The sequence below is a fragment of the Ahaetulla prasina genome, chromosome 4 (assembly GCF_028640845.1).
Source record: "Ahaetulla prasina isolate Xishuangbanna chromosome 4, ASM2864084v1, whole genome shotgun sequence".
Lineage (NCBI taxonomy): Eukaryota > Metazoa > Chordata > Lepidosauria > Squamata > Colubridae > Ahaetulla > Ahaetulla prasina.
Genome location: NC_080542.1, coordinates 19,179,161 through 19,203,325, shown reverse-complemented (window position 1 = coordinate 19,203,325; position 24,165 = coordinate 19,179,161). Strand labels below are relative to the sequence as shown.

General features: G+C 44.8%; 1 protein-coding gene across 1 annotated transcript in view; it reads left to right on the top strand.

Moving 5' to 3' along the window:
- STX1B (syntaxin 1B) overlaps positions 1-20,955 on the top strand; it is an 84,127-nt gene extending 63,172 nt beyond the window's left edge. Inside the window, exons 7-12 of the mRNA XM_058182574.1 lie at positions 1,204-1,277; positions 12,080-12,188; positions 13,191-13,264; positions 14,189-14,326; positions 20,022-20,132; positions 20,788-20,955. Coding sequence (XP_058038557.1) covers positions 1,204-1,277; positions 12,080-12,188; positions 13,191-13,264; positions 14,189-14,326; positions 20,022-20,132; positions 20,788-20,868 — 587 coding nt within the window. The 3' untranslated portion in view covers positions 20,869-20,955. The remainder of the gene's footprint in view (positions 1-1,203; positions 1,278-12,079; positions 12,189-13,190; positions 13,265-14,188; positions 14,327-20,021; positions 20,133-20,787) is intronic.
- Positions 20,956-24,165: the final 3,210 nt, after the last annotated feature.

The following is a 24,165-nucleotide window of genomic DNA, read 5'->3' as shown; positions in this document are numbered from 1 at the left end:
TTTACCTTAAACTTTGCCTCAAAGTTTAAGGCAAATTTAATAGCAAGTTTAAAGAATTATTTTATAAAATTTAATTAATTAATCATAATTGCTACAACACACTGACTCTTGAGTTACAAACCTAAGATAGTTTGCAAAGGTTCAGTTATATTATCACAGCAAAGGATGATTGATTCTCTGGTAATGTAGGAGAAGAGGCAGAGTCAGAGTCAAGAGAGGATACAGCGTAGAATCCTTATGTGTCCACAAACACTTAAAGTCTAGCCGCCACCATTGAATTCCATTGATTCTTATCTAATGTCAATTTAGATTGTGTACAAGCTTGAGAAATAAATTTTCTTAACTGGAACTTAACTATGGTTCTGATTCTTTGCACCTGTCTTGACCTAGAAACTTTCATGGCTCTGTTTATGAAGGGATCAGATAGATGGAAACACTCTAAACTGCGGGAGGATGCCCTACTATGCACAATAAGGAAAATGATCTTGACAGAGATATTCAGACTCCATTACCTAAGCAAAGCAGAGTAAAGCATTTTTAGATTTAGAACATCCAGATAACATTCAGAAGTAACTCAGACAAGACACTTCTTTAATTCAATGAACTATAAAGAGGAGGTGCAATACAATCAGATTTGCAAGGTTCTGTTATTCTAGCCAATCTCAATAAAAGTAGTTTTAGACATTTCATGGTGTAGTGGTAGGTGGAAAAGACCTTGGGAGACAGGGGAATGAGATGCTATCTAGGGAATGGTCAGATAAGACAGCATAGCTGGCAGCTGCAAAATGGGTAGAACAAAAAAAGAAACCTTCCCTAGTTTTTCAGGCTGTAAAGGAGACCATGAGAGAACTATATTTTCAGACTTGCTAATTGATGTCAGGTAGACCAGACAGAAAACAACCAGATAAACTAATTTTACTATATTGTACAGTTTTATTAACAAAACCTGTCCATTTTTCAGCTACAATCTATGTTATCTGACTATTCTCTAGGTAGCATCTCTTTCCATTGTTTCACAAGGTTTTTCCCACATACTATTGCAGCCCTTGTCTATTAGTGGGGCTGATATCTAGCCTGAAAGACTTTCTCTGTAGCTCACCCGCTCATCATTAAGGGTAATAATTCAGATGCTGGTTGCACTAACTCACTGATTTTTCATTTCTGTACTACAATTCTGATTTCTCATCTATTTTCTTTCTCTAGCAATTGAGCAGGGAATTGAGCAGGAAGAAGTGCAGAACCGATCCTCTGCTGACTTGAGAATCCGGAAAACACAGGTACTCTGTCTTGGATTTCCTCCGATAGCTACTTCTTCCCTTTGTGTTGCTTTCTTAATTTTCCAATGTTCTTTTGCTTTTCCCATAATATTGCTTGTGCTAGTTTCTTTTTTTTTTTTCTTCCATAAAAAGTTTTATTTTTACAATCATATTAAATAATTCATCCAATGTACAGTTATATACAATTAATCGGGCTTGCCCAGTCACCACCCCCCTTTTTAACACTCTTCCCTCTTCTACCTTCTTTTACTTTCCAAACCTTCCTCTCCTTCTCTTATCTACATCCGCTCCTCCCTCCACCCTCCACCTTCCTTCTCCCTCTACTATCCCTCTTCCTTCCTCTTCTCCTCTTTCCTACCTCCTACTCTCTCTTTTCTCCCTCCTCACCGTTCTAAAATGGTAACTATGCAGACCCGATCCTACATTAATTATATTTCTTCAATAATCCCTGTACATTAACCATCACTCCATCTCTACCAAACCCCCAATTCCCTCCCCTTACCCCCACCCCCATCCCGACTTCCCAGAACAAAATGCAGGGTATCAAAACTAACAATCATAATCCAAAATAATTCCTAAATTATAATCTCTAGTCACACCACACTTAGTCACACTCTCAATTCCCCTCTCCTTCAAAAATATATCTAATACAAAATATTTCCTAAATTTACTCATATGCTATTCAATATTTTTTTTATCTGATACTTATTTTAAATATAATCAATCCACATTTTCCATTCTAGAATATATTTTTCTAGTGTATAGTCTTTCAAGTAAGCGGAGATTTTTGTCATCTCTGCCAGATTTGATACTTTGAGTGTCCATTCTTTGATTGTAGGTAATTCTTCTTTCTTCCAATACTGAGCAATCAAAAGTCTTGCGACTGTTATTAAGTTCAAAATCAATTTAGTCTCTATAGCTGTGTAGTCCATAATTATTCCTAGTAGAAAGAACTGCGGAGTAAACTTAATCTTCTTTTTCAAAATATTCTGCATGATCCACCATACTTTAATCCAAAATGCTTTAACTTTTTTACAAGTCCACCATATATGGTAATAAGTAGCATCTTCACAATCGCATCTCCAACATTTAGCAAGATCTAATATGTGTTTCTTGTAAACAGGTAATGTCATTTTTAAATTGTTTCAAATAATGAAATACTTTCCTTCTCTTCTACGGTGAGTTCAGGCCATTAACATTCCAAGATAGGAAACTTTTGGAACACCAGCCGCAGATCACATTTTACTTTAGGCCTTGCTCCTCCACTGTTTCCGTTGTAGTAGTTGCCAGTTGTTGTTGTGCCTTCATCTCTTGTTCCTTGCGTTTAGCAGCAGCTCTTGTCAACCTTTGTTCTTTTGAATCTAAACCCGTCGTAGGTATTTCCAACACTTGTAATAAATCTTCTTCCATCACAATCTGTTCTTGTACCTGCTTCACTTCTCTTTCCTTCACTTCAGCCTCCCTTCCTCTAGCTTCCAATGGGGGAAGACTTCCAACTTTTAATACCTCAACATAAAATTCTCTTGCTTTTCCAACCGTATTGAAACGATATACTTTCCCTGCATAATATACTATTATACCAGTTGGAATATCCCATCTATATTCAATCTGATGTTTTTTAAGCTCATTCACCAGGAAGGCAAATTCCTTCCTAGCCCTTAACATTTTTGGTGGAATTTCCTTTAATATCAAAATATCTTGACCAGCAATCTGAATCTTCTCCCCCTTATATGAAGCTTGCAAAATCTGATTTCTCACTGTTCTGTTTGTAAAATAAATAACAACATCCCTTGGCAACTTTTTTTGCCTTGCTATCCAAGAATTCACACGATATATTTTATCAATTTGATAAGCCACATCTGCTGGACGAGCTGCTAATATCTCAGCAAATACTTCAGAAAAAATTTCCCTTAAATTCTCTTTTATTTATTATTTATTTATTTATTGTTTATATTTATATACCGCCCTATCTCCCAAAGGACTCAGGGCGGTTTACAGGCATTTAAAAGCAATAAATACAATCTAAAAACAATTAAAAAACTTATTCAAAAGCCTAATAATTAAAAATATAAAAAATTAAAACCCAAGTTAAAACCCACAAACTAAAATCTAACTCAGTCCTGCGCAGTTAAATAGGTATGTTTTAAGCTCGCGGAAGGTCCGAAGGTCCGAAGCTGGCGAAGTCCTGGGGGCAGTTCATTCCAGAGGGTGGGAGCCCCCACAGAGAAGGCCCTTCCCCTGGGCGTCGCCAGACGACATTGCCTCGCTGACGGCACCCTGAGGAGTCCCTCTCTGTGAGAGCGCACGGGTCGGTGAGAGGTATTCGGTAGCAGTAGGCGGTCCCGTAGATAACCCGGCCCTATGCCATGGAGCGTTTTAAAGGTGGTCACCAAAACCTTGAAGCGCACCCGGAAGGCCACAGGTAGCCAGTGCAGTCTGCGCAGGATGGGTGTTATACGGGAGCCACGAGGGGCTCCCTCTATCACCCGCGCAGCCGCATTCTGGACTAACTGCAGCCTCCGGATGCCCTTCAAGGGGAGCCCCATGTAGAGAGCATTGCAGTAATCCAGGCGAGACGTCACGAGTGCGTCTTATTCTTCCTTATTTTCTTTCAAACCTCGAATTCTAAGAGCAAATTCCATTATTTCTATATTGTATCAAAACTATTTCATCCTCTGTTTTTTCCATTTTACTTTGAAATTCATCCATTTTATTTTCTAATTTTAAATTATGTTGCTTAATTTCTTCAACCTCCTCCTCCAATAAAATCACATTCATTGCCAAACTTCGTACTGCCATTACAAATCCTTCTTTAACTTCTTTATTTCCCACTTGAATTTCTGATATCTGCTCTTTCATTTCAGACATCTCATCAGTTATTACTTTAAATTTTTCTTCTATAAAGCCTTTTAAGTTCTCTTGTAACGCCTCTAAATTCAATGTTCTAGTCTCTGCTGTATGAGCTGGAGAGGCACCAGCTGATAAAGTTCCAGAGCTCTTTGTTACAGTAGACTTTAATTGTTTGGCTGCCATCTTCTATAAAATTATATATTTATTTATTTCCAACTTAATATTCACTTTAAATCTTCTTAACCTCTAAAAAACACAGTCTTTTAAAGCAGTATTTAAAAATCTCCCCTAGATTCTATCAGCAGGCAGCAAAGAGTTAAAGAGTAAAAGCAGCAAGTAACATGCAAATTACCAACTGCAGACGGAACGCTGAAAGTATCGCTTTCGCTTTCCACTCGTTAACTTGTTAACAATTCGCCTCCATTTTTTTACTGTTTTCAAGCTTGTTACAAAGTATCGGGGAATCGGCTTGACTACTTGCATAAAGTTCTCCCACTTTCGTTCTGTCCGGTATAATCCTTTATTGTCCAAAATAAATCTCGGCGTTTGGTCGTGGTGATTGGTTCCGCCAAAGCAGAAGAATCCTCGGATCTGGAGCACTTCGGGTTACTGGAGGGAACTTAACCCTTCAAACCCCTTTTTTCTCAGGGGCTTTAGGGAAATTCAACCTCTGCCCTCAGCTCACCCCTTCTCCTTCTCCTGAAGAGGGGGTTTTCCGAACCGCTGGACAGCAGATTTAAGCTGTCCTAGCGATTCCACATAATCCAGAGGTTGGTGATCGTAAAGATCACCGCCATCACCTACGGTACCAAACCGGAAGTCCTCACTTGTGCTAGTTTCTTAACTGGAATTTAGCAATTATGTACGCTGTTATTTTTCTTTTGAAACAACTTCCAAATTGGACCGAGTTCTTTTTAAAAAGATTGAAATGAGGTAGTGATTGCAGAATAGAGGCAATGGAGGTATAGTATAAAGCAGGGATATCCATCCTTGATAACTTTAAGACCTGTGGATTTCAACTCCCAGAATTCCCCAGGTAGACATGCTGGTGTGGGAATTTTGGGAGTTAAAATCCACAAGGACACCCGTACTATAAAAAGAGTGTCCCTAACCCTTTACAATCTTTAAATCAGGACCACATGCAGAGCTAGCCTTCTCTGTATGGGTCTTGACATGCTGGGTGAAGGCAAGTGTAGTCCTCAAACCAACATAAGTTCGGTATCCTATGTTAGAAAGGACAAGGTCTATATTGCAGGTGTGACACTCTTTTGCCATCTCTTTTCCTTATTCAACTCATGCCCCGTAATTACAGCTGCCACCCAATAAACAGCCAAAATTAATTCTTCGAGCTGATGATGTAGGAGAAGAGCAGGTTGGGCTGGAAAGCGGAGTTAAAAGTGTCATTAGTTTGGAGTCATTGCGTTATCACAAGAGAAGATCCCTGTGAATTCTAGTGCCAATTTAATTTTGACCTTTAGTTGACTGGACTCTTGTGTATAGGTAGCAGTAATAAACTCTTCTGTGGATTGAACTCAATAAATGCTTCTGATTATTTGCCCCTGACAAATGACTTTTCTCAGTCAATAAAGCTTTATATATTTTTCCATCGGATTATTTACTATTCTAAATTTTCTTGATTTTGAATAATGCTCCCAGGGCATATTCTTCAAAGGTGCACAGTGCTGTTCCACACTTAAGAGAATGTCTTATCTAAAACAGCAGCTGCCTATAAGAAAGAATAACAATGTTTTATTTTTTTCAGCAACACACATACGAATCCCAAATTACGATGCAGTTTATCATCTGTATTATTAATAATTAAAAACAGCAGTCATGTTATTAAGATCCTCAGCAACAACTGTTCCTAATCAGCTGTTCTAGCCAATCTCTTTATGTCAGGGATTTTGTGCAGCTGGCATCCAAATGAAGTCAGAGACGCTGACACAAACTTGTAGTTTTATATAAATACATATATTTATTTATTTATTTATTTATTTATTAATCACATTTATATACCGCCCTATCTCCCAAGGGACTCAGGGCGGTTCACAGGCAAGTAAAAAACACATATAAATACAGACTAAAATAACAATTAAAAAACTTATTCTACAAGGCCGAATTATTAAAAACAATATAAATAATAAAACCCATTTAAAACCAATATAAATTTAAAATCTAATCCAGTCCTGCGCAGATGAATAAATGTGTTTTAAGCTCGCGATGGGAGGTTCGGAGGTCCGGAAGTTAACGAAGTCCTGGGGGGAGTTCGTTCCAGAGGGTGGGAGCCCCCACAGAGAAGGCCCTTTCCCTGGGTGTCGCCAGACGACACTGCCTAGCTGACGGCACCCTGAGGAGTCCCTCTCTGTGAGAGCGCACGGGTCGGTGAGAGGTATTCGGTAGCAGTAGGCGGTCCCGTAAGTAACCCGGCTCTATGCCATGGAGCGCTTTAAAGATGGTTACCAAAACCTTGAAGCGCACCCGGAAGGCCACAGGTAGCCAGTGCAGTCTGCGCAGGATAGGTGTCACATGGGAGCCACGAGGGCTCCTCTATCACCCGCAGCCGCATTCTGAACTAACTGAAGCCTCCGGATGCCCTTCAAGGGGAGCCCCATGTAGAGAGCATTGCAGTAATCCAGACGAGACGTCACAAGGGCGTGAGTGACCGTGCATAGGGCATCCCGGTCTAGAAAGGGGCGCAACTGGCGCACCAGGCGAACCTGGTAGAAAGCTCTCCTGGAGACGGCCGTCAAATGATCTTCAAAAGACAGCCGTTCATCCAGGAGGACGCCCAAGTTGCGCACCCTCTCCATCGGGGCCAATGACTCGCCCCCAACAGTCAGCCGTGGACTCAGCTGACTGTACCGGGATGCCAGCATCCACAGCCACTCTGTCTTGGAGGGATTGAGCTTGATCCTGTTTCTCCCCATCCAGACCTGTATGGCTTCCAAATACCAGGACAGCACTTCAATAGCTTCGTTGGGGTGGCCCAGTGTGGAAAAGTACAGCTGGGTGTCATCCGCGTACAGCTGGTACCTCACACCGAAGCCACTGATGATCTCACCCAGCGGCTTCATATAGATGTTGAACAGAAGGGGCGAGAGAATCGACCCCTGCGGTACCCCACAAGTGAGGCGCCTCGGGGCCGACCTCTGCCCCCCTGTCAACACCGTCTGCGACCGATCGGAAAGATAGGAGGAGAACCACCGATAAACGGTGCCTCCCACTCCCAATCCCTCCAACCGGCGCAGCAGGATACCATGGTCGATGGTATCAAAAGCCGCTGAGAGGTCTAATAGGACCAGGGCAGAGGAACAACCCCTATCCCTGGCCCTCCAGAGATCATCCACCAACGCGACCAAAACCGTCTCAGTGCTGTAACCGGGCCGGAAACCGGACTGGAACGGGTCTAGATAGACAGTTTCATCCAGGTGTAAGGGAAACTGATGTGCCACCATACTCTCTACAACCTTCGCCGCGAAGCGAAGGTTGGAGACCGGACGATAATTACCTAAAACAGCCGGGTCCAGGGAAGGCTTCTTGAGGAGGGGCCTCACCACCGCCTCTTTCAAGGCGGCCGGAAAGACTCCCTCCAACAAAGAAGCGCTCGTAATCGCCTGGAGCCAGCCTTGTGTCACCTCCTGAGTGGCCAGCACCAACCAGGAGGGGCACGGGTCCAGTAAACACGTGGTGGCATTCAGCCTACCCAACAACCTGTCCATGTCCTCGGGAGCCACAGGGTCAAACTCATCCCAAACAATACCACCAAGACCACCCTCAGACGTCTCACCTGAATCACCGCAATTTTGGTCCAGACCGTCCCGAAGCTGAACGATTTTATCGTATAGATAACCGTTAAACTCCTCAGCATGTCCCTGCAACGGGTCATCCCGCTCCCCCTGGTGAAGGAGGGAGCGAGTCACCCGAAACAGGGTGGCTGGGCGGTTATCTGCCGACGCAATGAGGGAGGAGGCGTAGCAACGCCTCGCTTCCCTCAATGCCACTAGGTAGGTCCTATTATAGGACTTCACTAGTGTCCGATCAGCCTCTGAACGGTTAGGAACTCTGACCTCCAGGAACTCTCTAGGCGTCTTCTCCGGCGTTTCATCCCCCTCAGCTCCTCGGAGAACCAAGGAGCCGGTTGGGACCTGCGCCGGGTCAGAGGCCGCAAAGGCACGACACGGTCTAAGGCCCCCGCCGCGGCCCGTTCCCAGGCCGCAACAAGTTCCTCAGCCGTGCCGTGAGCCAGACCCTCAGGAAGTGGCCCAAGCTCCGTCTGGAACCTCTCTGGGTCCATCAGGCGCCTGGGACGGAACCAACGTATTGGCTCCGTCTCCCTGCGGTGTTGAATGGCGGTCAGAAAGTCCAGGCGAAGGAGAGAGTGATCTGATCATGACAAAGGTTCAGTGACTATTTCCTTCAAGTCCAGATCTCTCAACCACTGACCAGAGATAAAAATCAAGTCCAGTGTGCCACCCCCAGTGTGAGTAGGGCCATCAACTACTTGAGTCAGGTCCAAGGCTGTCATGGAAGCCGTGAACTCCCGAGCTGATGTCGATGACGAGCCGGAAGATGGCAAGTTAAAGTCCCCCATGACTAAAAGTCTGGGGGTCTCAACTGCCACCCCAGCAAGCACCTCCAGGAGCTCGGGCAGGGCAGCTGTCACGCAGCAAGGAGCCAGGTACGCGACCAGCAAGCCCATCTGACACCTATGACCCCATCTCACAAAGAGGGATTCACACCCGGCAATCTGAGGTACAGTGGTCTCCCTCGGTTCCAGGCTCTCTCTAATCACAACCGCCACCCCTCCACCCCTACCCTGAGCCCTCGGCTGATGGAATGCACGGAAACCCGGAGGGCACATTTCAACAAGGGGCACACCCCCTTCGGTGCCCAACCAGGTTTCCGTAACGCCTATAAGATCCGCGGCGCCCCCTGAATAAGATCATGTATTAGGGGGGCCTTATTGACCATGGACCGTGCGTTGCATAACATAAGCCGAAGGCCCAGGCTCTGAGGGTCTTGACCATCCGGGGAACGGGACAAGTCAGAGGGATCGGGGCGCGCAATCGCCTGTAAACATCGAGCGCGCGCCCCCACAAAACGATATGATCCCCCACTTCCGCCATATCTGCCCCTCCCACTTACCGTACAAATAGGACCACCCTCACTAGAAGGAACACGCTCCCCCCCCATAACCTCCGAACCTAATAAATAACCGCCGTGAGCACACGCAGGAACTGGCTCCCCACCCGACGGGCTACCCCCAACACCCGCCCTAACCCTCCCACCCCTTAAAAATGCCCTATCTAAAAAACCCCAAAGGCTCTTTTTCTTCGCATGCCACCTCTGTGGATCCCAAGACCCGTCATTGAGGCCGGCCCTTGATAAAGACGCGGGCCATTCCTGCGAGGCGGGGGCACCTCGCAGGCGCAAGAGTTCCAATGCAGAATATCGCATATATGATAACTAAAGGCATAAATAGGAGATAGAGGCCGACGAGAGGTAATAATGTCTAGAATGGCAGAGTGTAATGCCAAGTCCAAATGGATACCCATCCTCCGATAAATATTCAGATGGTGGCTGGCTTAAAGCTGGTAAAAGATGGAATAGTAGGCAGATATAGTCTGATGATAAAATTGTTACTACTCTGCCCAAAGCACAGTCCTAAAATCCATAACCTGAAAAAGATGGTACTTCTCTCCCTGTCAGTGGCGTCACAGACATTTCCAAATAGATGTTTCAGAATAGATGTTTCAAAGTTAGATGTTTCAAAGTTAGGGCCCCCAGTAGATCACCAATCAGGCTCCAATCATCTTCCCCAAAATTCCAGGAATAATCATGACCCGAGAGTCTCAACCGGCCATGTAAAGTGCATGATGACAAAATGCAGATGACAAATGTTACAATTGACAATGTAACATTATAGTCCCGGGAGGAAGCCGGCCCAGCTAGGCCAGATCAGGCCGAACTAGGCCAGGACACCTCAGCCCCCTCCCCACGTCTTTCCACAGAGAGTCTCAGAAAGTCTCAGGCGGGGCCACAAGGAGGACCCTTCATAGCCCTTCACCCCAAGCCAAACCTAGGAGAAAACCTGGGAAAACCAGGAAACCAGGAAGAGCCGGAACAGTCAGGAATAGTCCAGAAACGCCGGATATCCAAAACGTGGAGGAAAAACAAGCCGCGGCCTTCCAGCAGCCAAATACAAGCCGCGGCCACGCCTAGCGCCCGGTGAGATGGCAAGATGACCACCGTCCGCAGCTCGCCCTCTCCGGTCTCGTTCTCGGCAGCCGTGAGTCCGAGGAGGTCCACAGACCCCTCCCACGGCTGCCCGAGAGATGGTACGCCTGACCGGGGGGCGCAGACCGCTCGGCAGGCCACCTGGGCGCCGCCATCCCCTCTTCAATCGCCCGTCGCCGGCTCCGATCCCCTGTTACGCCGCCATCTTGCGCATGCGCAGAGCCAAGATTTAGGACCTATATTTAGAGCAGACAAGGTGGTTGGATACAGACTAAGATCATGAGGTAAATCATAGAACTGCATGCAGAGCACACCGAAGAAAAAAGTTGGGAAAAAGGGAAACTCCCCTTTTTCACCCAATAACCAATCATAACAGATTGCCTCATGCAGGAGCCCGCACTCTTATCATTCAACTACAATTGTGTGTTGTGGCCCACTACAGAATATACGTTACTTTTCCACTATTAAATTAAATATATTAACAGTTTAACACTGAAACTGTAATCCCACCTCTCCTTCTCTTTTCCCCGACTTTCTGGACGGTTTTTTTTTCTAGTAGAAATCTTCTTCTTCTTCTCCCTTGAAACTACTAAATCTATATGTGAGGTTTGGTTTGGTTTGTTTGGTTTGTTTTTGTAATCACTTTCTTTGCTTAGCTAAGATCAATTTCCATGCTTTGGCCCTATCCATTTTCCTCCCTTAAACACTATAGATGCAACAGGTTTTCAAATTAAGATTTTTTTTTAAATCTGAAAAAAGCTGATCATGGGGTTACTGATTTACACCTTAATCATACTTTGGGGCATAGAATTTGACTCAGAAAGATACACAATAGAAACCCCAGTTTCCCTTCCTTTAGGTTTCCAAGGAATCAAATCTTCCTTGAAACAAAGAATGAGGCAGGTTTTTTTCAACCTTCAGCAGGGTTATATCTCTCTATCTTTCTTTCGCTCTACATCCATCCATTCATCCATCCATCCATCTACCCACCCACCCATCCACTTTTGCAAGTAGGCAAAATGAGGCCTAGAGATTGAAAAAGGAATTAGAGATAAGTGAAAGGTTTGTCTGCCTGTCTCTCTGTGTCTTTTTCTGTCTGCTCTTTATCTCTCTATCTAACCCCCCCTCTTTATATATATACATATATATATATATATATATATATATATATATATATATATATATATATATATATATAAAGATCTGTCTGTCTGTCTATCTATCTATCTATCTATCTATCTATCTATCTATCTATCTATCTATCTATCTATCTTGTACCTTGATGAACGTATCTTTTCTTTTATGTACACTGACAGCATATGCACCAAGACAAATTCCTTGTGTGTCCAATCACACTTGGCCAATAAAATTCTATTCTATTCTATTCTATTCTATTCTATTCTATTCTATTCTATTCTATTCTATCTATATCTATATTTATCTCTCTCTTTATCTCTATCTGTCTGCCTATTTATCTCTAATTTCTATATTTATCTCTATCTATCTCTGTCTATCTAGTATCCAGCCAGCTGTCCCTCCAGTTATCAATCTATTTATCCATCCATCCATCCATCCATCATACATCAATCCATCATCTCTCTCTCTCCTATCTATCTATCTATCTATCTATCTATCTATCTATCTATCTATCTATCTATCTATCTATCTATATCTATCCTTTGCCTCTGTAACCATCTTCTTATTTTCTTCCCTAGCATTCCACTCTATCTCGCAAGTTTGTGGAGGTGATGACAGAATACAACACAACTCAGTCTAAATATCGAGATCGATGCAAAGATCGTATCCAGAGACAGCTGGAGATAAGTATGTCTATTTACCTTTCTAAACGTTTGGCTAAAAAAGGGGGGGGGAATTTCCTAACGTGGTGCCTTTAAAAAAACAAACACATCCCTAGTCTTCTTCTTAGATGGTAAATCTTAAATGCTTTTCCCCGGAAAAGATGGATAATGCAGGTTGGAAGGGGAGGGGGAAATCTTTGTGACATTCATTGTAAGAAAGATGAGAGCACATGAATGTTTCTGCTTCTGACATAAACAAACAAACAAACAAGCACATAAATAACTGCAGTCTGGAATCTACAGAAGAGAATATTTGCAGCTCAGAATTGAACTGTAGGGTCCTTGGTCCTCTCTGAGTTTGGTTGTTTTCTTGCAGGCGTTTCATTACCCAACTATGTAACATTATCAGTGTGAGTGAATATATAGGCGAGTGACGCCCTCTTTGAGGGAGATTAAGCAGTTTAGAAATATGAAATAGAAATGCATAAAAATAAACATAAACAGGAATCAAACTATACACTGACTAGCATTGATGACATTACCTTGTCAGATAATGAAATATTTGCAATGTTGATGGTCTTTTGAACCCAGCAGATTAGGTGCCATCTAGAGCTCAGAAGGAATGCTGCTCCAAAGAAGGTGGATGGCATTTGAAAATGCCTCCTAGCCCTGTAGTTGGTGGAATCTAAGTGAAGGGACCTAAAGTGAGTCCCTTCCACAAAATATTCTGAATCAGGCAGAACAAATTAGGAGAAGGTGGTCAAATGAGAGCTGGTTCCTACGCCAATTCACAGTAGCATAGTTTCCCCTTGTACTAGCCATTGATGGGAAGCTCCCTTTTAGAAGTGATGGTTTTAAACATCTTAGAAACAAGCTGAATGAAAGACAAATTCAGGCATTTTCTCCTTAACTAGAGGGGGAGGCAAGGCAGTTTGGGAGTTAGTCCAGAAGCAGGCTGGATCCTATGAGACAGTGTTATATCATACCATACAGTTGTTCCTCATGGCTCTGTTTTTCCTTCTTGCAGCTGGCAGGACAACAACCAATGAAGAGTTAGAAGACATGCTAGAGAGTGGAAAGTTGGCGATTTTCACTGATGATGTATGTACCCAGGGCCTCAGTTGGCTGGGGTTAGTAGAACAGGTAGAATGCAGCCTGGAAAGCATGTGGAGTTGCTGAGCATTTCAAAGATGGATCTCCTATGGTAGAAAGGTGGCTGCAATAGCAAGCTCTCAAAGAATATGTAGACACTATGAATAAGGGTGTAAGAATAGCTCTACTGGATCAGATTAAGGCCCATCACAGGCCAGTATTTTTTTCTTCTATTAGCCAACCACAGGTCCTTACAATCAGGAGATAGAGACATGTCCTCTGCCATTCTTCTCCTCCTGCAATTTGGAGCCATTATGTCTCTAATCCAGGGCTAGTGTTAAATCTCCAAGACCAACAGCCCTTGACTAACCTTTCCCCCATGAGCTTACCCAGTCTTCTTTGAAAGCCTCCCAAATTTGTGACCTTCACCACATCTTGTGGTAATGATTCCCACAGGCAAATTACATGCTGTGCAAGAAGTGCTTTCTCTTGTCAGTTTGGTCCACTCCTTCTCCTTGGATGATCCCTGGTTTTAGTGTTTGAGGGATGGAAAGAAACCTTTTCTTTGACCATGTTCTCCAACTGATTTAGTGGTTGGAATCCATTTGCCAAAATCCAAGGAAGCAAGGGAGATCTGGAGTGGGGTGGGAGGGGAAAGAGAGCAGGACAGTAATATCCCACCATCTTCCTTCCTTCCTTCCTTCCTTCCTTCCTTCCTTCCTTCCTTCCTTCCTTCCTTCTTCCCTCCCTCCCTCCCTCCATCTCCTCCTTCTCAGTACTGGTGTCCATGTCGACTTTCTTTGTTCCAAATTACTAACCAAAGGAATGACAGATATAGAGGATAGTAGGTCAGAACAATTGTTGGATTGATACTCACAGCTAGATTCTCTCCCGTCTTCTAATCATGCCCCACATGGTGTTTTTTTCCCCCAGATCAAAATGGACTCACAGATGACGAAGCAGGCCCTGAACGAGATTGAAACCCGGCATAATGAGATCATCAAACTGGAAACCAGCATTCGGGAGCTCCATGACATGTTTGTGGACATGGCTATGTTGGTCGAGAGTCAGGTATGGAAGGCAAAGGTAGAAAGAGTTGGATGGCAATCTCATGTTATCTTTCAAGATCACCTGGACTTCTCAGTTTATTCAAAGACTGGTGGAAACTGGGGAAGCGATTAGACCAAATAATTTCAGAAACACTCCAAGAATTCTTTGTTCACTACAGGTCTCCTAATGACAGGCTATTCTTTTAAAATCCTGCACAATATTGTAGCCAGGTATCTCCTGCATTGTACTGAGATCTGTTTCTAAGGCTAATGCCCTTTCTTGGAAAACAGGTGTTGGCAAATGGTGGATCAGTTTTTATCATTAGTGGGACCCACCAGTGACTTCAGTTTATTTATTATTTAAATTTATTTATTATTTAAATTTGTATACCGCCCTTCTCCCGAAGGACTCAGGGCGGTTCACAGCCAGGTAAAAAATACACAATACACTATAAATACGATTAAAATACAGTTAAAAAACTTATTAAATTGGCCACAATTAAAATTTAAAAATAAAAACCCATTAAAACCCATAGACTTAAAAACTAGCAGTCCAGCGCAGATGAATAAGTGAGTTTTAAGCTCATGAAAGGTTGGAGGTCCGGAAGTTGACGGAGTCCTGGGGAGTTCGTTCCAGAGGCGGGAGCCCCACAGAAGGCCCTTCCCTGGGCGTCGCCAGGCGACACTGTCGCGCCCGGCGGCACCCTGAGAGTCCTCTCTGTGAGGCGCGGGTCGGTGAGAGGTATTTGGTAGCAGCAGGCGGTCCCGTAAATAACCCGGCCCTATGCCATGGGCGCTTTAAAGGCGTTCACCAACACCTTGAGCGCACCGGAAGGCCACAGGTAGCCAGTGCAGCCTGCGCAGGATAGGTGTCACTCGGGAGCCACGAGGGCTCCTCTATCACCAGCGCAGCTGCATTCTGGACTAACTGTAGCCTCCGGATGCCCCTCAAGGGAGCCCATGTAGAGAGCATTGCAGTAGTCCAGGCGAGGCGTCACAAGGCGTGGTGACTGTGCACAAGGCATCCCGGTCTAGAAAGGCGCAACTGGCGCACCAAGCGAACCTGGTGGAAAGCTCTCCTGGAGCGGCCGTCAAGTGGTCTTCAAAGACAGCCGTTCATCCAGGAGAACGCCCAAGTTGCGCACCCTCTCCATCGGGGCCAATGACTCGCTCCCGACAGTCAGCCGGACTCAGCTGACTGTACCGGGATGCCGGCATCCATAGCCACTCCGTCTTGGAGGATTGAGCTTGAGCCTGTTTCTCCCCATCCAGACCCGTATGGCTTCCAAACACCGGGACAGCACTTGATAGCTTCATTGGGGTGGCCGGTGTGGAAAAGCACAGCTGGGTGTCATCAGCGTACAGCTGGTACCTCACACGAAGCCACTGATGATCTCACCCAGCGGCTTCATATAGATGTTGAACAGAAGGCGAGAGAATGACCCCTGCGGCACCCACAAGTGAGGCGCGCGGGGCCGACCTCTGCCCCCGTCAACACCGTCTGCGACGGTCGGAGAGATAGGAGGAGAACCACCGATAGCGGTGCCTCCACTCCCAATCCCTCAACCGGCGCAGCAGGATACCATGGTCGATGGTATCAAAAGCCGCTGAGAGGTCTAATAGGACCAGGGCGGAGGAACAGCCCCTATCCTGGCCTCCAGAGATCATCCACCAATGCGACCAAAGCCGTCTCAGTGCTGTAACGGGCGGAAGCCGGACTGGAGCAGGTCCAGATAGACAGTTTCCTCCAGGTGCAGGGGAAACTGATATGCCACCATACTCTCTACAACCTTCGCGCGGCGGGTTGGAGACCGGACGATAATTACCTAAAACAGCGGGTCAGGAAGGCTTCTTGAGGAGGGCCTCACCACCGCCTCTTTCAAGGCGGCCGGAAAGACTCCTCCAACAAGGAAGCGCTCGTAATCCCCTGGAGCCAGCCTCGTGTTACCTCCTGAGTGGCCAGCACCAGCCAGGAGGGGCACGGGTCCAGTAAACACGTGGTGGCATTCAATCTACCCAGCAACCTGTCCATGTCCTCGGGAGTCACAGGGTCAAACTCATCCCAGACAACATCACCAAGACCGCCCTCAGATGCCCCGTCCGAATCGCCACAATTTTGGTCCAGACCGTCCCTAAGCTGAACGATTTTATCGTATAGATAACCGTTAAACTCCTCAGCACGTCCTGCAGCGGGTCATCCCGCTCCCCTGGTGAAGGAGGCGGGTCACTGGCTGGGGCAGCTGGGCGGTTATCTGCCGACGCAATGAGGGAGGAGGCGTAGCAACGCCTCGCTTCCCTCAGTGCCACTAGGTAGGTCCTAGTATAGGATCTAACTAGTGTCCGATCAGCCTCTGAACGGTTAGGAACTCTGACCTCCAGGAACTCTCTAGGCGTCTTCTCCGGCGTTTCATCCCCCTCAGCTCCTTGGAGAACCAAGGAGCCGGTTGGGACCTGCGCCGGGTCAGAGGCCGCAAAGGCACAACACGGTCTAAAGCCCCAGCCGCAGCCCGTTCCCAGGCTGCGGCTAGTTCCTCTGCCGTGCCGTGAGCCAGACCCTCAGGAAGTGGCCCAAGCTCCGTCCGAAACCTCTCTGGGTCCATCAGGCGCCTGGGACGGTACCAACGTAATGGTTCCGTCTCCCTGCGGTGTTGGGTAGCGGTCAGAAAGTCCAGGCGAAGGAGAGAGTGATCTGACCATGACAAAGGTTCTGTGACTATATCTCTCAAGTCCAGATCCTTCAACCACTGACCAGAGATGAAAATCAGGTCCAGTGTGCCTCCCCCGATGTGAGTGGGGCCATCCACTACTTGAGTCAGGTCCAAGGCCGTCATGGAGGCCAAGAACTCCCGAGCTACTATCGATGACGAGCCGGCAGATGGCAAGTTAAAGTCCCCCATGACTAAAAGTCTGGGGGTCTCCACTGCCACCCCGGCAAGCACCTCCAGGAGCTCGGGCAGGGCAGCTGTCACGCAGCAAGGAGCCAGGTACGCGACCAGCAAGCCCATCTGACATCTATGATCCCACCTCACAAAGAGGGATTCACACCCGGCAATCTGAGGTACAGTGGTCTCCCTCGGCTGTAGACTCTCTTTAATAACAACCGCCACCCCTCCACCCCTACCCTGGGCCCTCGGCTGATGGAATGCGCGGAAACCCGGTGGGCACATCTCAACCAGGGGCACACCCCCTTCAGTGCCCAACCAGGTCTCTGTAACGCCTATAATATCCGCGGCACCCCCCTGAATCAGATCATGTATTAGGGGGGCCTTATTGGCCACGGACCGTGCGTTGCATAACATCAGACGAAGGCCCAGGCTCTGAGGGTCTTCACCATCCGGGGAACGGGAAAAGTCAGGGGGATCGGGGCACGCGATCGCCTGCATACATCGAACGCGTGACCCCCTACGTCGATACAATCCCCCCCTTCCGCCATATCTGCCCCTCCCACTTACCGTGCAAATAGACTCACCCTCACACAAAGGAACACACTCCCCCCCCATAACCTCCGAACCCATTTGATAGTCGCCACGAGCATGCGCTGGAACTGGTTTCCCTCCCGACGGGCTACCCCCATCACCCGCCCTAACCCTCCCACCCCTTAAAAATACCCTGTCTAAAAACCCCCAAAGGCTCTTTCTTCTCGCATGCCACCTCTGTGGGTCCCAAGACCCGTCATTGAGGCCGGCCCTTGGTAGCGACGTGGGCCATTCCTGCGAGGCGGGGGCACCTCGCAGGCGCAAGAGTTCATGTACAGTGTAGCGCATAGAAAAGTGCGAATCGGCGAGGGATGCTAAGATGGTAAAATCCCAGAATAATAAAAATGATGAATCTTGAAACTTCTTGAAAGAAGTTTGCCACCAGGCTAAAAGTCAAAATGGTAATCTTTACATTTTTATGTTTTAAAGATCCAAGGTTCTTTAACTTTACATAATATTAACTTTAAAATTAGTTTATGTTAATGAGCTCTTTAAGTACTACATCTTAAAAATCATTTTAATGCTTTTAAAATATTATTGATTTGGATTCTTTCTTCTCCTGTGCTATTATTTTATTTAATTTTTTCTCTTTGTAGTCTAATTCATTCTCATATTTTAAATTGTATGTTTTTGCTAAGCTGTTTCAGGAGTGTAGGATGCATACAGGTATTCCTCGACTTATGATCACAATTTAGTCCAAAGTTCTTGTTGTTAAATAGGGCAGTTTTTATGTGAGGTGTGCCTCATTTTATGACATTTTTTTGCCACAGTTGTCAAGTGACTGCAGTTGTTTTAAACAAATTATGCACTCTTCAAGCAAATCTGGCTTCCCCCATTGATTTTGATTGTCTGAAGCTGATGGGAAAGTTATAAATGATGATTATAAGACCCAGGGATAGTGCAGGTATCATAAATATATGCCAATCGCCAAGCACACTAATTTAGATCACATGACCTCAGGGATACTACAAAAGTTGTAAGTGTGAAAAACAGTCATAAACCACTTTTTTCAGTGCCATTATAACTTTGAATGGTTGCTAAATAAATGGTAAGTTGAGGACTGCCTGTATTTCAAATCTATACATGAGGGATTGATACACTAACCACCCATTCTTCTCTGGCCACTTCTAAACAGGGGCAGTATGCAAAAATTACTGATCCTTATGTGTCCAAACTTTTATTATCTGTATGCAAGGGCTGTAATTGTTTGGAAAGCATTCATCAGTTTGTAGAACTCCAAAAACACACACAGAGGGCTTAGTGAGCAGTAAGAATTATAGTACCAAATAAGTTGCCTCTAGTGGGCAGAGTGACAGGGAATAGACTGGAAGATTTTGAAGAAATATGCAGAACAATGTTCATTTGCAGATTCCTCACACATGTGATGAGACAAAGAATGAAAATGGAGTCACTTGGGACTGCAGTCATCTCTCCTCCTCTGCCCTGTCAGACAAAACTGGTGCAGAAAAATTTCACTGTGGGATTGTGGTTTGGAATCATAATCATCGACATCTCTTCACTTTCCAGAATTCAAGCTTTCCTGGAAGCAATGTTCCTTTTTCTCCCCACCACTACACACACTCACACATGCTAGACAGCTCTTCCCTCAATTCTCAGTTGAGTGGGGAGGTCTGCAACTAGTCATGCTGAGAAGAAAGAGAGAGAGAGAGAAAACAGAGAGAAGAGAGAGAGAGAGAGGGATGGAGGCAGGAAGAGAGGGAGGGAGATGTTCAAGCACAGAATGCCTATGTCCTTTTGGGCTCAAATTAACTTGTATGAAAAAATCTACTACACCAGCATAATGAATGAATACCATGAATTATAATGTCTATGGAGATTCTCAATCATCCAGATCATGATAGTACCAAAGATTGCAAAGCTGAAAAAGCTTCTTGGATGAGAAGCGAAACATTTTCAAAGAAAAAAAGCAAAGTCCAGTTGCCTTTTGGAAAAAGCACCTTTGGGACATCTCTGAAATACAGTGAGCTATAAATTACATTTATTTATTCAGTGAATAAATAAACAAGAATAAATAAAACCTTACAGAAAGGATTGGCCTTCCATAGATTCATATTCCCAGTTGGCTGTCAAGCTGAGGGATTGTTTGCACACTAGTCCTTTAGCCTTAGTGTCCTTTAGCTAAAGTTTTGTAGGCTGTTCCTACGCTTGTTCAGAATATTGACCCACACAAACTTGAATGTACAACGGGTCCTCCCTTGACTCCTTTTCCTCTCGTATCAGGGTGAAATGATTGACCGCATCGAGTACAATGTTGAGCACTCTGTGGATTATGTGGAAAGAGCCGTCTCTGACACCAAGAAAGCTGTAAAATACCAGAGCAAGGCTCGAAGGGTGAGTAAATGGGTCTGATTATCGGAAGAAGCAAGGAATTTGGGAATTTGTGTAGCTGGAAAAGGGGACGGTACTTTCACTTACTTATGAAGGTGTGATCTGGAGATAAGACAGAGGGGAGGGCTAAAAGGTTTAGGAAAGGAGATCAAAGAAGGACAAGGAAAGGAATAATATGAAAAACAAAGAGGCTTGGATGGTAATCCAGTGGACCTTGATAGGGAAATACATACAGGGAGAAATATTCACTTTTTATATCTTGGGAATGAATTGTTTTGCAGACCACTAGATCACTAAGCAAAGCAAGTTGAGGAGAAGGATAATGGGTTGGTCTGTTGTTTGCTTACTGAGCCATTTTAAAATCACAGATTGTAGTTGATAAAATACAAGGCAGGAATATGCTCAAATGAAAGTGTTTTCTTCCTATGATTTACCAGGTTACTTTTGTGTGCCAACCTCTAGGTTTCAAATGGTGAGTCTGTCATAGTAGCATGATGGAACACCTTTTGGTGATCAATCTTCATAGATTTTATCTCAAGAATTACTAATACTTGTCTTTTTTTCCCCTTTGTCTCTCTCTCTCTGTCCCTCTCTTTCTCTCTCTTCCCTTCTGTTCTCCTTCTCTGTCTTGCTCCGTGGATTTTCTTGGGTAATGTAGAAGAAAATAATGATTATAATTTGTTGTGTGGTTCTTGGTATAGTACTGGCCTCCTCCATCGGGGGCACTCTTGGGTTGTAAATTAAAGCAAAAAATATTAATAATAATATAATAATAATTTAAAAATTGTACATGCAGTGGATATAACAGCACATGTTCCAGCTACCTATAGATAAAAACAACTTTATTGGGTCAGCAAATCTAAGTTTGTTGTTCGGCATCCATCTCTTCATCCATTTTTACTCATTTGCTGGGCACCAGGGTACCACCCAGAATATTCAGGTATTCTGGGCCTCATCCAGGGGCCTTGTTGTCATGCTGTCCTTCCCACGGCACCATGGTCCAAACTGTGTGATTCCTGCCTGCCCCACAGACTTTTCTCCCCTTTCATCTCAGCGGTTAACCCCGTGGGAAGGAATGGCTCATGGTCTTCTTTTCTTACATGGCATGGGAGAGAGCATAGCCATGAATCAAGCATTCATCTTTGTCAGGCCATCATTTACAATACAGAGAGGTAGGAGAAAAATGCGAAATACTTTAGTACTCACGCTGGTATATCAAGCACTAGCTTAGGGCCACAACCTAGTACATTCCCCGCTCCCAATCATTTAAATGTCACATAGCAGTAGTGAATTGCTCAGATCACCAGTCCTTGCGGAGAGAAAAGAAAGGGTTATCCATACCATCAACCAATGCTGATCTTTCTCTTTCCATAAATTAAATGGGAAAAACCATGTGCTGGTGTTCCTAAGGGCAATACAGCACATGATTTCCAAGAAGAGGTGTTTTGTTTTGTTTTTAAAATTCAGACTTTTCAGAAATGTCAACGTTTTCATTCGTAGGTACCTGGAAAAAAAATTGAGTCAGTTCTCAGGGCATAGTCTACTCATCTGCTGCACCCTCCTCCATATGCAGATTTTGCTGCCCTAGTATAACCAGCCTCATCTCCTTGGCAGAAATCTGCATTAGCTCCAGAGCTAGCTAAGCATGAAGGGACCAACTCAGTTCCTCAGATATCAAGGGATGCCATCATCCTTGAGAACTCTTGTGACTCAATTTCCCAGGCGCTCTCAGTGATGGCTCCCGTGATACACAAGGTGGAATGCAACTCTAGGAGACTGACACAGCCACGTTTTCCCCAAAGAGCGTGCTTGAGCACCATTTGCAAGATTTAGCAGATAGATAAAAAAAAAAAAAGATGACTATGGTGTCCGTCCCGACGTGGTACTGTTAAGCAATACTGCAACCATCTGGTTTATTATGACGGAAGGAATGGAAATTTCAGCAGTTCAGCACCAAGTCCTCAGGATAGCAAAGCATGACTTACAATTTTATCAGAACTCTAGAGACTCATATATTTAAATGTTCAGTGATCATGGCACCCAGTCGATCCATGGACATACTAGTATAAAATTCTGAACTTCTGCTAGTTCAGAATAGTGTTGCAAGGCCGTATTGTCCTTGTTCCAGCCTTTGCACCTAGGGGCCAAGGAATAATTTGTTTCTCTGCTATTCGATTAATCAAGGAATTAAACAGAAATTAAATCCATTTTTTTAAACACCAATAGAAGGGTGGGATGAACAAGGTCAGATTAGGACTGGGAGGAGGGTGATAGAATTGGCATTTAGGGTATTCTGTTAGCATGCCAGAAGGAATTATGATCCGGGCTTCCTATTATTTTAGGAAGAAAGGGTTTTCCATGTGAGGATTCTTATGAACCTCACAGGAAGGTTGGGTGTCTTCTGCCCTCTCGAATAGACCCAACTGAATTGTCCCCTCTGCCTTTAATCTTTAAAAAAATGTATATATTAGGGTCAACCATATGACTAACTTCAGATCCATTTTGGTTTCTCAAGGACCAAAAGAAGTAGCTTCAGGCTACGATACACCTTCAGAAATATGAAAAGTGCAAGAACAACTTACAACTTTATGTTTTGGGTTTTTCTATTATTATTATTTTTTTTAAAAAACTTCTTTGCACATTAAGAAGTATAGGTTTTGCCTTCAGCTAATTTGCTCCTACTTGGAGCAATTCATTCTCTAGAGGCCCTATATCATTTGGTATTTTCGAGACTACCATTAATTCCAGAGTAACTGCAAAATAGGTCAGGCCTCTTGGGGTTCTGATGCCAACAATGAACAGTTTGGGAAAACTCTTTGTTTTCTGATAACTCACTAAACTTGACAGTGTATGATTGCTATGTGTTCTTTCATAAACCGAGAGACTGAGGAAGGCCTGCGGCCTCTGTTGTTTTCACAGCAAAATATGATGCCCACAAATGTAAACGAGTGATCCATTGATTCCACACCTTGTAGATAGCTCCCAATAAATCATCCAGAAGGTGCTGCTTCATACATTATGACAACTGCTTGGCACCATTAGGAACCATTCCTGGAAGCCTGAGTGCTGCCACCATTTTTCTTTTATTTTTACTGTGTTTTTGCCTCTGTGTGTGTGTGTGTGTGTGTGTGTGTGTGTGTGTGTGTGTGTGTATGCCTTCACAGTCTTTACATCTAACCAAATGAGGTAATATTAACACTTCCACTTTCCAAGATGGATAAGAAGGAATGCATGCTTGCTTCAGGCAGGCAGGCAGAGGAGGGAGGGAGGAAGGAAGGAAGGAAGGAAGGAAGGAAAGAAGGAAGGAAGGAAGGAAAGAAGGAAGGAAGGAAGGAAGGAAGGAGAGAAGGGGGAGGGGAAATGAAGGAAAAAAGAAAAAGGAAGGAAGGGGAAAGGGAAAGGAAGGAAAAGGAAGGAAGGAAAGAAAGGAAAGAAAGGAAAGGAGCGAGGGAGGGAGGAGAGAGAGAGGAATCTGTTTTCTTCAAGGTGGTCTCCCCGCCTCCCGTCCCCATATGCTAGTTTTCTATGGATTTTTTCTTCTTCTTTTCACTATCTCTCACTTCTTTCCCAAATTGGTACAGTCCATAAAGTATTTTGCCCTTTGAATCAACTAAATGCCAAAGTTGGCTCTTAACTCCAAATACATCTGCTTATCAGCACAGGTTTAAAATCTGTTGTGCCTATTTCTCCACCCATCCCCACCCATGTAGCCTTCCTTTTTCATACATGTAGCATCATTAGCTCCGCAAGCAGCTCTTCTATGCAAGCAACCTATTGGGGCAGCCTTCTCCTGACCTGAGGCCACCGGTTTGGGAATGGACTGTGCCATGGGATTTTGCTGCCTGTGGAAAACGTGAGCCCTTGCTTGTTTTTTCCTTCATGAAAACAAGAACAGTTGTGACTTCCAGCTAGGAAAAGGGGATCTTGGACCATCTTCTTGTGCTCCTACAAAATGTAGATGATGCAGGAACAGACCCAAAGCCCATCCACATCCGAAAGCAAGTCCATATGCATCTCAAATTCATATGCACCTCAA